This window comes from Daphnia pulex, chromosome 7 (genome assembly GCF_021134715.1).
Source record: "Daphnia pulex isolate KAP4 chromosome 7, ASM2113471v1".
Classification (NCBI taxonomy): Eukaryota; Metazoa; Arthropoda; class Branchiopoda; order Diplostraca; family Daphniidae; genus Daphnia; species Daphnia pulex.
The window spans coordinates 8634058-8647377 of NC_060023.1; the positions used below are offsets into that span (position 1 = coordinate 8634058).

General features: G+C 36.9%; 4 protein-coding genes across 4 annotated transcripts; 2 read left to right on the forward strand and 2 right to left on the reverse strand.

Moving 5' to 3' along the window:
• Position 1: 1 nt before the first annotated feature.
• Positions 2 to 1578, forward strand: LOC124197880 (ADP-ribosylation factor-like protein 6-interacting protein 1). Its single transcript, XM_046593447.1, has 6 exons — positions 2 to 155; positions 221 to 354; positions 417 to 550; positions 613 to 716; positions 793 to 877; positions 945 to 1578. Exons 1-6 carry the CDS (start codon positions 126 to 128, stop codon positions 1073 to 1075), a joined length of 618 nt encoding a protein of 205 aa, XP_046449403.1. The 5' UTR covers positions 2 to 125; the 3' UTR covers positions 1076 to 1578.
• Positions 1520 to 4858, reverse strand: LOC124197872 (potassium channel subfamily K member 2-like). Its single transcript, XM_046593428.1, has 9 exons — positions 4632 to 4858; positions 4302 to 4346; positions 4022 to 4222; positions 3298 to 3313; positions 2986 to 3235; positions 2848 to 2923; positions 2646 to 2761; positions 2414 to 2572; positions 1520 to 2349 (listed from the first exon to the last, which is right to left on the reverse strand). The coding sequence occupies exons 1-9, from the start codon at positions 4747 to 4749 to the stop codon at positions 1735 to 1737; spliced, it is 1596 nt and encodes a 531-aa protein (XP_046449384.1). The 5' UTR covers positions 4750 to 4858; the 3' UTR covers positions 1520 to 1734.
• A 313-nt stretch (positions 4859 to 5171) lies between these two features.
• On the reverse strand, positions 5172 to 8871 carry LOC124197870 (open rectifier potassium channel protein 1-like). The gene is made up of 9 exons (XM_046593426.1): positions 8591 to 8871; positions 8332 to 8376; positions 8043 to 8243; positions 7307 to 7322; positions 6992 to 7241; positions 6849 to 6924; positions 6659 to 6774; positions 6419 to 6580; positions 5172 to 6333 (listed from the first exon to the last, which is right to left on the reverse strand). Exons 1-9 carry the CDS (start codon positions 8706 to 8708, stop codon positions 5509 to 5511), a joined length of 1809 nt encoding a protein of 602 aa, XP_046449382.1. The 5' UTR covers positions 8709 to 8871; the 3' UTR covers positions 5172 to 5508.
• Positions 8872 to 10101: 1230 nt separating this feature from the next.
• Positions 10102 to 13197, forward strand: LOC124197873 (cytochrome P450 4C1-like). The gene is given in 13 exon segments (XM_046593429.1): positions 10102 to 10735; positions 10865 to 10974; positions 11033 to 11123; positions 11219 to 11419; positions 11518 to 11584; positions 11709 to 11835; positions 11908 to 11983; positions 12045 to 12148; positions 12215 to 12283; positions 12396 to 12564; positions 12635 to 12814; positions 12893 to 12913; positions 12916 to 13197. Coding segments are annotated over 13 exon segments (1539 nt in total). The 5' UTR covers positions 10102 to 10545; the 3' UTR covers positions 13050 to 13197.
• The last annotated feature ends 123 nt before the right edge of the window (positions 13198 to 13320 follow it).

Below are 13320 nucleotides of genomic sequence, written 5' to 3' on the forward strand. Positions count from 1 at the left end.
TCCTTGTCAACGTTGCGTGTGAGTCACGAACCTTTCTCACATGCCATAATATTTATTCTATTTTTTTATACGTGCCGTCTCGGGCTCTTGGTTTCTTAAAACTGTCTAATATAATAGGTTTCAAAATGCCTGATATCCTTCTTGTATCCGACCAGGTGACTATTTTCGTTTGTTTGCAGCACACTAAACCCATTGTTTATGTTTTTCTGCCCAATTTCAGGAAAAGAGGATAAAATCTCTAAAACGGCGTATTGAAACCTGGCGTGTTTTTCTCGTTGCCTTGTATTCTGTCCTCATATGGACTGAATCCTGGTACCCTGCACCTATTGTTGGAACCATTAGCACTGTATTTCTGTAGGTTCTATATTTTTAAAAATTTTTCCTGTGACATGATAAAGTTTCTGTTCGTTTATTAGGATGTACTGGTATTGGAATCCTCCAATCATCACCTCCGTATCTCTATTTTTTCTGATACTCAGTTTGATTGATTACAGTGTTCCTAGAATATGTAGCTGTATATCACAACCTCATCAATGGACAGCATTGAATGGTATACATTCTTCATCTCATTTTCTTACTTGATCAAAAGGTAACTTGATCATTTCTCCATAGAGAAAAAGTTTGAGATAATCTGTGAAACTCTGGTGAAAACTCAAGATAAAATTTACAACCAGATGACATATTTTATTGATCTCAAAAGGACAAATCCTAAAATGGTGATTTCTTTAATTGATACAGTGCATAGATTTTGATATTTTTAAATGTAACCTGTTGTTATGTTTTATCTTCCAGTATTTCTTGTCACTCTTTTCATTCTGCAGTCTTTCAGCTTGGATTGGTTATACAGTCAACAATTGGCTCATTTGTTTTATTCTTGGTATGTAATATTATTAATTAAAACTATTTAGTATTCTGAATTGTAATCAGCATTTTGATTGTTATAGTCACACTCATCTCATTGTATCCTGGCGTCAAACACAACGAAGTACTATCAAAATTTCTGTCGATATTCCTACACCGAGTCACCAATGGCATCCGATCGTATACAGAAAAGGATTCCGTTAAAAATAAGTAAATGGGAACTTGATGAGTCTCAAAGTCAGAGTTTGTGTCTCTACTATCTTAGGTTTTTAAATCACGATTGGGGCTTTTTTTTAATGGTATTTTGGCATACTAGTCTTTGATTTCTGTGCTTGAATGTTCAATCAAGATAATTCTCTTTGTTCGTTTTGTTTCCTAGTTTTCTTAAGTTCAAACTGGAGCAACGAACTTTAAAATTCCGTGATTCAGAAGTACTTAAATTATTATGATGTACGTTTAGAAATTGTACATTTTAGTAAAATTTGCCTCACAGAATTTTGAAAGGGGAGAGGAGTAAGGTGGATATATCCTGAAAGGGTTTTCCATATTACTCTGACTCTATCTCCATTTTTTTTTCTTTATTACGCTAATTTAATGATGACATTGACAAACTCAGAAGTAGGATCATATCCTACTAGGATTAAATGAAAAGAGCAGCTGAACAAAAAATCTTTGTATTATTAATCAAAATATACGAAGCATTTGATGTGTTGAAAACGGTCCTTTATTTTTAGCATAACATCACGAAGTACGTACACGTACACTGTTTACAAACGACGGTGTTCGCCTTCCTACATTAATGAACTTTCTATATTTTTAGGATACCTGATGTTAGGTTATTACTAAAATCGGTCATGTGCAGAAATACTATTATCACTGATCGAGAACTGTTCCGTTAGTTTCGGCTTCATTCAGGATCATTAACGCTTCAATGAGAAGGTTTCGAAGTGGAGGGTTTTCGGTCGAGGTTTGAGGCATGTTCGGATGGTCGTTGTTTGTTTCCGATGTTTTCCTTGAAGGATTCAAAGACAGATAGGTACTGCGGATTGATGCGTCATCATCATACCAACGAGAAGGAAAATCGTTCTTTGTTTCTGATGTTTTTCTTGAAGGATTTGCAGAGAGATAGACACTGGGAAGAGACACGTTATCATCAGGCTGGGCGTTACTGAATGATAGCCAAGGAGAGCCATCGTTTTGAGTGGAGGTATCAATTATATCTTTAGCGGAAATGGAGGATTGCTCAGATTGATGTTGTCCTAATCCCCATCTAGGAATGGATTCCAGTGCATTTGCGATATTGGTCAAAGAACGCTCAGTTAAATCGGGGTTATAATTCACAATTTCTGATTGTTGTTGTTGCAGAGGTAATCCGCTTCCGGATTCGAAAGCTGTTACGAAATCGGTAAGAGAAGAACGCTTACGTTCAGGGTTAGTCAATGCTTTTCCCATGGAATCCGTGAAGTGATGGGCAAAATCGAATGCCGTCTGAGGGGGGAAAAATTCATTGAAATCTTATTAGCTGTAAGTCTAACTATAAAAATAGACCTACTTTGGATTTGAGAGCAATAAATTCGTTTGATAAATTTTGTCCAGAATGACTAAGTTGCAACGTATTGTTCGAAAATGAACGTACAACTCGCCGCACTTCTTTCGCTTGCACAGCGAGTGCATGGCTCGTTTGCTCCCACTTTTCCCTAACTTTTTTGGACTGAAAAAAACAAACAAATTCAAGCATTCGTAACATTACTTCTATTCTTAAAATTATTTTTTTCTTTTCTTACCTTCAGAGCCTTAGTGATGAAATTGATGACAATCGCCCAATACGCAATGCCCAGCGTAACCCAGATAATCCAAGAAATTCGGTACAGCCACAACAGCTTGCTATTCGTTTGCTGAGCTAATAAAAATCAAATGAATACTCAATAGGTAACATAAATTCCGGATAAATTCTTGAAGTTCTCAAAACAAATGTTTGTGCCTCACCCGCAACAATGTCTCCAAATCCGACCGATGTGAGTGTCAAAAAGGAAAAATATGTTGCATCCAAGTAAGACCAGCCCTGTAGGAATCGTTATAACAATGAATCAATTCATCAATGCATACTCATTTTTCTATTGGCACCTCTATGAAAACGAATATTGCTGACGGAAAGAAGATGAAGACAGCCAATCCAGGAATAAGAAAAAAGATCGCTGCGATAAAGATGCTGTGCCGCTTATCGTCGTTTCTCTGCTTTTTCTGTCGGCGTTCGTACAAGTACAAAAACATGTTGCTGAAGTAGTCGCTAGTCGAAGCGAGGAACACTACGCATATCGGGATCCCGACGAATCCGTAAAAAATGCAAAATACTTTCCCCCAATCGCTTTTTGGACTGAACAAATTTAACAATTAAATTATGTTGAACGCGTCCATTTCTTCAAACGTGATTAATACCTAAAATTTCCGTAGCCTAAAATTTTTTTATAAAAATTGGAATGGTCAACACATTTTTAGCAAAAAGTATCAAGAACAAAAGAAAAAATAAATCCTCGTTTGTATGCGTATAGGTTGGGTGTGCAATTGTGCATACTAATTTAGATGCCAAATATATTTAGAAAGACTGTACAAGATCCGACTCGTTCACGGCCAGATTGTTCAAATAGTTTTTTTTTTTCTAAGTGGGTTCCGCTTAGAAAAACCGGTAAGAATCAGCCCTCAAATAATATTTGAATAATTATGCAATACGTTTTGCCTTAATGGCACATTGCGCGCGTGCTCTGAGTAGACTAATAGGCAGATTTTATGAGAAAACCGGTCAGATTCAGTAGGCTAAAATATTACTTTGGCGACAAAAACAAAGGCCGAACAAAGGTTGAAAGAAAGAACGAGATTTTAACGCAACATTAGGATTACCAAAAAGATTGGTCGCTTAAAGATTCGCAGCCGTCTATGTGATTTGTTTGAAACAAAAAAATCTAATTTAAGTCACGTAATGATTATTTTTATTACTTTTGCACTAGACGGCGAAGTTCTCTTTTGATTATTAATCATTAATTCCGCTTTAGATAAAGACCTGATCTTACAGGTTGTTACTAGAAGAAATTATAGAAATACTTTGGGGTAGAAACATGAGCAATGAATCCAAGAATCAAAAGAGTAAAATTAAATTTTCGGTTACCGATAGTGGTGAGAATGTTCATGCACAGAAAGAGAGCGCTTGAAAACTCCCAGGCGACATCTCCAGTATCGTTCACATCAGTGACATTTTCCAACTTCACAGTCAGGTTGTTGCAAGATTCTCTGACCACACCGAACCATATTTCAAAATGGTCGTTTTCATAATTCGCGCCGCCTCTACTGACTGATGCGGAATATTCAACTGATAATCATAATTTAAAAATCTTTTAATTAAAAATAAGCACCCCCAAGAGCTTTGAAGACAAATAATTTGTGCGTACCTGAATTCATCAGATCCTGACAGAAACTGATGTTTATTGTCATCGCTGAAATATCAGTATTAAAAAAAGTATAGGCTAGAAGAATAATTTGTTATTTCTTCTTTTAGAATTTTACCCTTTGAAGGATAGGACAAAATCCCAACCAATCAAAACACATAAAACATTATGGTTAGCTTCTAAATAAATTATAATTACGTACATCATTGACTATGTCAATAAAAGAAACCAGGAAAGCGTATAATTAAAAATGAGCTAGGCTATAATAGGTTAATTGGAAATTTTGGAAGTATAATAATTAAACAAGAAAACATTTCGCCCGTTTGTTTTTACGTTTTTCCACTGGTGGGAGGTGGTACATTGGATTTTCGATGTAGTAATAAACCAGTCCTCCTGCTACTAAGTAGAACCAAAATCCAACATGAATAGTTAGCGAGCTTTTCCATCCCATCTTGGAAATTCAGCTGATGCTCCGTCGGATGAACTTCAATTGCTGTTTGCAGATAAATTACAAATAACTGTCAGTGAGAGGCATCAGTTTGGCTTTACCGTGAAGACACAGTTACACCATGCAGGCAAGCCACGTAGGCTTCAGAGAAGTGTCGGTGGTTGACTGAAAATATCAGCTTTGCGTTTCATAGAAAAGTGGCTTTCATCACAAACGACATATCCCGAATGCCAACCAGATTAGTTGGAAGTGTCCTAGTCGCATATCAATACGTGTCCGGACTGAATATTTTCGTTTCTTATTTTCGATGGATAAAAGTTGAGTGTTATTCATTAGGAAAACCTTGTATTCCGAAAATAGAGCAAATAGTTTAAAGAAATAGCTAGAAATTTCTCAACCAAGATTATTTATATATTTGTTTCAAATTATTATTGCGGAATGTGCCAGTTTATATATTATGAACTTGTTGGATGACTTTCTGAATTTATTCTTACATCCCGTTAACATCAATCAAAGTAGCGTGTCCAGTTTCTGCCCGGATTACACCGCTCCAGTGTTGTTCAGATTTTTCGAATTGAAGCGGCTTCACAACTTTAAAGTAAATGTTATAATCATGTCCGCTAGATGGCTCATCGTGACTTAACCGGCTATCCGATTCCGTCATATTCTCATCATTCCATGACTTTCCGTATTTAATAGATTAAAGCTATAATGCTATTATTACTGTAGTTAAAGATAAATGAGAGTTGGTGTGCTGGTATATCAATTCTTATCCAGAATTGTTCCGTTAGTTTCAGCTTCATTCAGGATCAGTAACGCTTCAATGAGAAGTCCCCGAAGAAGAGGATTTAAAGAAAAATAGAAAATGGGGATGGACACATTATCATCGTTATTTCTTGAATCTGTAACCCTAATGGTAGGCGGGGCGTTAAAGGAAGATGGCCAAGAAGACAACCCATCATTTTGTGTTGAGGTTTGAACCTCATCGTGTTCAGCGGGGGGCTGAACGGCATCGGATTGTTGGTGCGGATCTAATCCGGAAGCGGATTCGAAGGCCGTTCCGAAATAGGCAGGAGAATAAAACTTGCGTTTTGGCAAACTGGGGGTAGTTGGATTCATTTCTGATTGTGACGGTATGAGATTGATAAGAGAAAGGCTCCTAAGTCCATCTAAAACGGGGGTTGACGGACTCATAACCAGATCTTGTTGGTGTTGGTCTAGTCCGTAGCCAGAAGCGGATCTGAAAGCTTTGGCGATATCGGCCAGAGAAAGACTCTTCCGTTCAGCTAAAATGGGGGAATGTTGATCCATAAATTGTTGGTGGTGTAGTTGTTCGTCTGATTCGCTTCCAGGAAAGGATTTTAGGGCCGCCGCAATATCGGCAGCCAAGGAAAGTTGCTTACGTTTAGTTAAATCAGGGGTAGGTGGATCCGCAACTGATTGTCGTTGTTTTAGCTCTGATCCCATTTCAGCAGCGGGAGCGGTTTCGAAAGCCGAGACGATATCGGCAAGACACTTAATACGTTCAGGTTCAGTCAATGATTTCCCCAAGGAATCCGTGAAATGTAAAGCGAAGTCAAATGCAGACTGAAGGGGGACAAAAAGAAAGATTACATTTCTTGCAGGTAATAACTCAGCACTAATGATTATTTATAGGTTCCAATAGACCTACTTTGGTTTTGAGAGCAGTGAACAGACTGTCGTTTTGTCCAACAGATTTCAGTGTACTGCTCGAAAGTGTGCGAGGAAGACGGATAACTACTCGCCGTATTTCTTGCGCTTGTGCCGAGAGTGCGTTGCTCGTTTTTGTCCATTTTTCCCTTAATTTTTTTGACTGATCAACAAAAAGCATTTCATGAGTCCAAAAGTATAGTATCTCAGCTATCGCCTTTATAAGCAATAATCTTATTACCTTTAAAGCCTTGGTGATGAAATTGATGACAATCGCCCAATACGCAATGCCCAGCGTAACCCAGATAATCCAAGAAATTCGGTACAGCCACAACAGCTTGCTATTCGTTTGCTGAGCTAATAAAAATCAAATGAATACTCAATAGGTAACATCAATTCTTGAAATTCTCAAAACAATGTTTGTGCCTCACCTGCAATAATGTCTCCAAATCCCACAGTTGTGAGTGTTATAAAGCAAAAATATGTTGCATCCAAGTAAGACCAGCCCTTTGATGGAAACGACGGTAATCAATTGAACACGGTACATTTTTTCTTATGGCTTAAAAAAAAATACTTCAATGACAACGAATAATGCGGCTGGAAAGAAGATGAAGACAGCCAATCCGGGAATAAGAAAGATGATGGCTGCTATAAAAATACTGCGTTGCTTATTGTCGTTTTTCTGCTTTTTCTGTCGGCGTTCGTACAAGTACAGAAATATGTTGCTGAAATAGTCGCTAGTCGAAGCGAGGACTACTCCGCATATCGGGATTCCGACAAAGCCGTAAAATATGCAAAATACCTTCCCCCAATTGCTTTTGGGACTGAATGGTTTTTAATATGATTTCGTTTGAATTTAAGGATAATTCTTTGAAAGTGTGATGAATACCTGTAAGCTCCGTAACCTAAAAATTGAAAATTTTGAATTGTCAGCAAATTAAGAAATACATTTTGATAAAAAAGCGCAATATAAAACATGCACACATACACATTTATAGACGAAGAATATGAGCTACACTAGGAAAGACTGTCCAAAAGCCGATTTGAACCCCTTTCTGCACCCATGTCAATAGATTGCTTAAACAGCAGTTATTCTAGGCGGAACCTACTAGAAACGGTGAGCTTCAAATAAATTTTGAAATATTATTCAATACTTATATAAGCTTGCGCGCGGGTGTGAGTAGGATAAGAGTCGGATTATTGAGAAAGGAAATAACGCAGTCAGATTCAGTATATTTTTACATTAATAATTCAACGACGGCCAAAATTCAACAGGAAAACGTAATATAGATTCTGTGAAGACAACTTCGGATTATTAAGAAGCAATGTCGATTAAAGATTCGCAACTATTGGCATGCGGCTTTTACAAAGAAATCACATTTAGGTCACATGCAGTAGCCCACATTGTTTACAGCTAGTATGTCCTTTATCTGCTTTAGTTATGATGTTAATAGGTTTCTGTGATGGAGGAAAATAACTGCACCCCACCAGACTAACGCAACAAGCTGCGCTATTAAATAAATACTTAACATGTAGGCCTATAGCCTTTCTGTTATAAGCTATATACATGAATTCGACAATTATATCGTTAGAGAATAATTAATCAACTGTATAGGGCTAATTACCGATAGTGGTGAGAATGGTCATGCACAGAAACAGGGCACTTGAAAACTCCCAGGGAGGGTCTCCAGTTCCGTTTATATCGGTAGCATTTTCCAACTTCAAAGTCAGGTTGTTGCAAGATTCTCTAACCACCTCGAACCATTTTTCGAAACAGTTGTTTTCAGCTTTCACGTCGCCTGCACTGAGTGTTACGGAATATTCAACTGAAATTAAATTATATTAATTAAATCGTCAAAATTTGTATGGACTATTGGCATTGGGTGTCTCTGAAAAAGACTAATAAGCATTTACCTGAATTCATCAAATCTTGGCAGAAAGTGGCGTTTATTGTCATCGCTGTAAATGTTAAAGAAAGTGAGTTTTAGTCTTGAAGAAATTTGCGCGCATAAAAATAGGATGAATGCGAAATGCAAATGAATATACTAAAATTGTATAATACAGAAAACATCTTTGAAGAATCTTTAATTTATCATTAGGCTGTATTCAATATGAAACCAGGAATGTACGGTAAGAAATTCGAATTATAAAACATTTCGCGCGTTTGCTTTACGTTTTTCCACCGGTGGAAGATGGTACATAGGATTTTCAATGTAATAGTAAATCAATCCTCCTCCCACTAAGTAGAGCCAAAATCCTAAATGAATGGCTATAGAACTTTTCCATCCCATCTTTGTTAACGAATCAGCTGCCTTCGGTATAGGACGAAATTCACTTGCTGTTTGCAGGTAAACTACAAGCAAAGCTGCCAGGGGAGAGGCATCAGCTTGTGGTGTCTGCAGACCGCTGCAGACGCAGTTACAATTGCAGGTAAGCCACGTATACTTCAGAGAATAGTCGGTGGTCAACTAAATTTTTTTTAGAAAGATAAGCTTTGGGTTTTCATGGCTAATATACCTAATACGTAGCTTGATCAAAGTCACAACCCAGGCAGCACACGATATCATTTTCATAGTGTTTTGATATTCGTCCCAAGTCATATGACCTGTCAGAATTTCAGACTTCGCATTGACATGATAGTGGATAATTGTTATTAACGATAGATGGAAAAATATGGTATGACGCGCGGGAAAAATAATTGTAGGTATGATGTGTGATAATAGTAGGCTATCTACGCATGCAGTTTGCTGGTATGGAGTGAGAGAATGCCATTTTCACGGTGTTTCCAATGAGTTTTCGTCAAAAGACGCACTCTGCAGAACCAAAATTAAAAGCTACACATTTTTTAATTAACCAACTATTCATAGGAACTTGAAGCACATTGTGTAAATATCATTTGATGGGCTATCTGGGAAACGACAAATCCCGAATCCTGAATATCGAGCTGGATTATATAAAAAGAGATAGCATTACACATACGTGTATATTATATGGACTAAATATTAAATATTTTTTGTTTTCCATAAAAATAGCGTTATTAGCTAGGATGCGTTTGCAACCTGAATAACATAGCCTATCGCAAGGAAAAATTTGTGTAAGCACAGAATAAGCCACTCAAGCCAGAAGGAGATGAAGAAATCGTAAATCACCCAACCAAGGTGTTTTATATTAATTTCAAATGATCATTGCGACAGTCTATGGATCGTCACTCTTTAATAGATATTATGTAATACATTTTCCTCGAATTTCGAGTTTAGACGACGTAATTTCAAATTATATGGCTTTTCCCTCCACCACTCAAGTCTTAGGCTACTCGGATGCAACATTTCTTTTGAAACAGTCACACCGATTGCGATTGGATTTAGAATTTCAGTTTCTAATTTATTTATTTGTATTTTTTTTTCTGCACAAAAATATTCTTATTACGCTATTTATCTCCTATAGGTCTATATTAATTTCTTAGTAAGCAGGTAGATCTGGCTGGAGAAGTAAAACCGTAATTTTTTTTTCACGCCAGACTATTTATTAGATAGGACAAGAAAAATTACCGCATCGCCAAAAATCCGATTTAATGTGACCTCTTATTGCTTCGCGCACCATCATCGGAGGAGAAAATATTTTCTAAATTTCATTTTAATGGAAGTTCCAGCTTTTCGCTAGATGGCTACTACTTTCTACGTCCGTATGATATTAATTTCAAATTCAATTATTATGGATTTCCAATTCAATGCATTGCCATTAGTAGGCCTATTACATGATAACACGTTATTTTCTTTATTACGACAGTCACACCAATTTAATTTTGAAATATTGTTTTATTTTAGCAGCACAATTAGGCTATATTCTTTGGCTCATTCCGTGAAAACAGAGCAAGTTTGTTGATGTTGAACTCGAAAAACCCTTGAGCATCTAAACTTTTATATTTGTTGTTCTTTCAAACCGGATTTTTATTTTTATTGGGTAGCTACTCCAGCATCGCTCCGGTTTAGATTTGAAACTCGTTTGACGACCGGCTAAATTTATTTTTACATTAGCCTACGTTAACATTACAAAAAAACGCAGCCTGTACAGTTTCTGCGCAGCTTTCACAGCTTCCAGTCTTGTGTGTACGATTGTTCATCGCAGGCCATGTTGAACGTATTGCAGTACTGTCTCGTTACAGTCTTCTATACTGTAGGATTGATCCTTGCTATCATCACAGGATGGTGGGTGTACATTCGTACTTCCCCTTTCCATCGACTCGTCAATCAAATTCCTGGCCCCAGATCTTACCTTCCCATATTTGGAAATCTGTTTGAGTTTTCTGGAGGACTGGATGGTAAGACAACTAACTTGACACTTTATGATATTTTCTCTATTATTTATTATAAGGACAATTTATAAGACGTGTTATAAAAAGTGGCTTATCTAATAATGTTTTGTGAAATGTGTTGATACGCGGTTACAGATTTACTTCGTATATTTCATGAGAAATGGCCCCGGAAATATGGCGACATTTATCGAGTTTTTCTTGGTCCAAACTGCCACATTTTTACATCGTCCCCTGAACTGCTGGAGGTACAAATAATCAACACTTAGCGCTTTGCCTGTAAATTAACCAATCGCGATTGTACAGGAAATTTTAACTAGTCAGAAAATCATTGAAAAAGGTAAACCATACAAACAGTTGATTCCTTGGTTAGGCCAAGGACTTCTTGTAAGTTCCGGTAAGCAAAACGTGGAAACGGATGGATAGTTTGATACTATCTGCGTTGTTGTTTTATCAGACGTATAAATTTAAAATTGTATTTATGTATTATAGGGGAACTGTGGAGATCACGACGTAAATTATTAACGCCGGCATTTCATTTTTCAATTTTGAACAACTTTGTCAAAGTTTTCAACGAGCAAAGCCTCGTCCTCTGTGGGATTTTCGAGGAAATCTGCCAATCCTCCACAGATGGAAAGGGAGAGATAGACGTTGACCCATATATTTCAAGATGTTCATTGGACATGATATGCGGTGAAAAAAAATATTTCAGTTCTCTGTCGTGTAATCAGGTCGTAACCAGAAGAATAATTGTTGATTTTTTGTTCGTCAAATTTTCATGAAATATATAGAAGCTGCGATGGGGACGAAAATAAACGCACAAACAGAAATTTCTGATTACGTAACGGCAGTTTACAGGTAAATAACTGAAATCTCTAATTAAATGCAAAATTGACGTATGAAACATTTTTATTATTATTATTTTTTAATTCTAATTATTATTATTATTTTTTAAATCTGTATAATATATTTACATTTTCAGAATGGGACAACTAATGGTCGAACAGTTTCTACAGCCGTGGTTAAGAAATCCCACAATATTCTCACTTTCTCCCCTGGGACGAGAACACAATCGACTGTTGAAAACTCTTCATGGCTTTACTAAAGAAGTAATAGTATTAATCATTAGATATATCCTCTAGTTCTTTTGAGAAAATAAGTTGCATGGTTTCATTTTTAAGGTGATCCACAGAAGACGGGAAATCTTAAATTCAAGAAAGCACTTGCTGGAAACTAACCCGACAGAATTTGAAACCAGTACAGATTACAGCGTGTTCAAAACAATAACTTATGACCAAACACAAATTGTATCTAACAGGAAACCAGCTAGCACTGCTCGATTTACTGATTACAGCTTCCGATGACGGCCAAGTTCTCTCCAATCAGGACATTCAAGACGAAATTGACACTTTCATGTTTGAGGTACTATTTCCCAGTAAAAGTAATTATTGATTGAAGCGCAAACAAAAGTTTCTGATGTTTAATAAGGGTCACGACACGTCGGCCTCAATGATGGGATGGTTTCTCTACTTAATGGCAGTGAACCCAGAATGCCAGGTAAAAAACAATTGACGCTATTATACTATAATGTATAATATCCCTAGCAATCAAATTTTCATCCGGTATTTATATCGGGAATTTCACATGACACCGTGTATGCCACAATCAGGAAAAAGCGTACAACGAATTACAAGATGTCTTTGGGAAGTCGGAAAGCGAATGCACTCAAGAGGATATTCCCAATTTGAAGTATCTTGAATGTTGCATCAAGGAAACATTGCGGATGTACCCCAGCATAGCTGGATTTGAAAGACATGTCCAAGAAGATATTCGAATCGGTGACGTTACACGTTTTCTAATCCGCATCACTTGCTAATATAGAAGTATAATCTTTTTGTCCTTCTATAGGGAATTATTTGATACCTGCCGGTTGTTCGGTGGGATGTCTAGCTTTAACTACGCATAAAAATTCCAAATGTTTCCCAGACCCTTTAGTTTTCAAGCCAGAGCGTTTCTTGCTTGACCAGGCCGTTGGCCGACATCCGTACGCTTACATACCATTTAGTGCTGGACCTCGCAACTGTATCGGTATTTTAATTTCTAAATTATACGTATTTTATAATGATTTTGCCAAATGCCGCCTTTGCATTACTTTTGTGTTTGTAGGTCAAAGATTTGCAATGTTGGAAGCAAGATCGTGTTATCGAATCTTCTCCGGCGATTTAAATTCGAGCAATCACCCAACGCAACGGCTCCGATTCCTTCATTCCAGATAACCCTGAAATCGTTAACCGGGATTCATTTAAGCGTCTCTTGTCGTTGAAGACACTTTTCATGAAAAGTAGTAAGAGCATGGAGTATTAGACAGCTGAATCTCAATTCCAGAAACATCTATTTCTCCAAGCATAGTACAAGCTCTTTGGTGTAATATAAGTCTACCAAGTTGACAGATAAATTTATTGTTGATTGAATTTTATTACGGTTTCAATGATTTTCTGAAGTAGCCTACATGTCTGCTTAAAAATAAAGATCCAAATTGGTAAGATGGCAGATGGTAACTTCGTACTTTATAATTTGAATCTGGGAGGGATTAT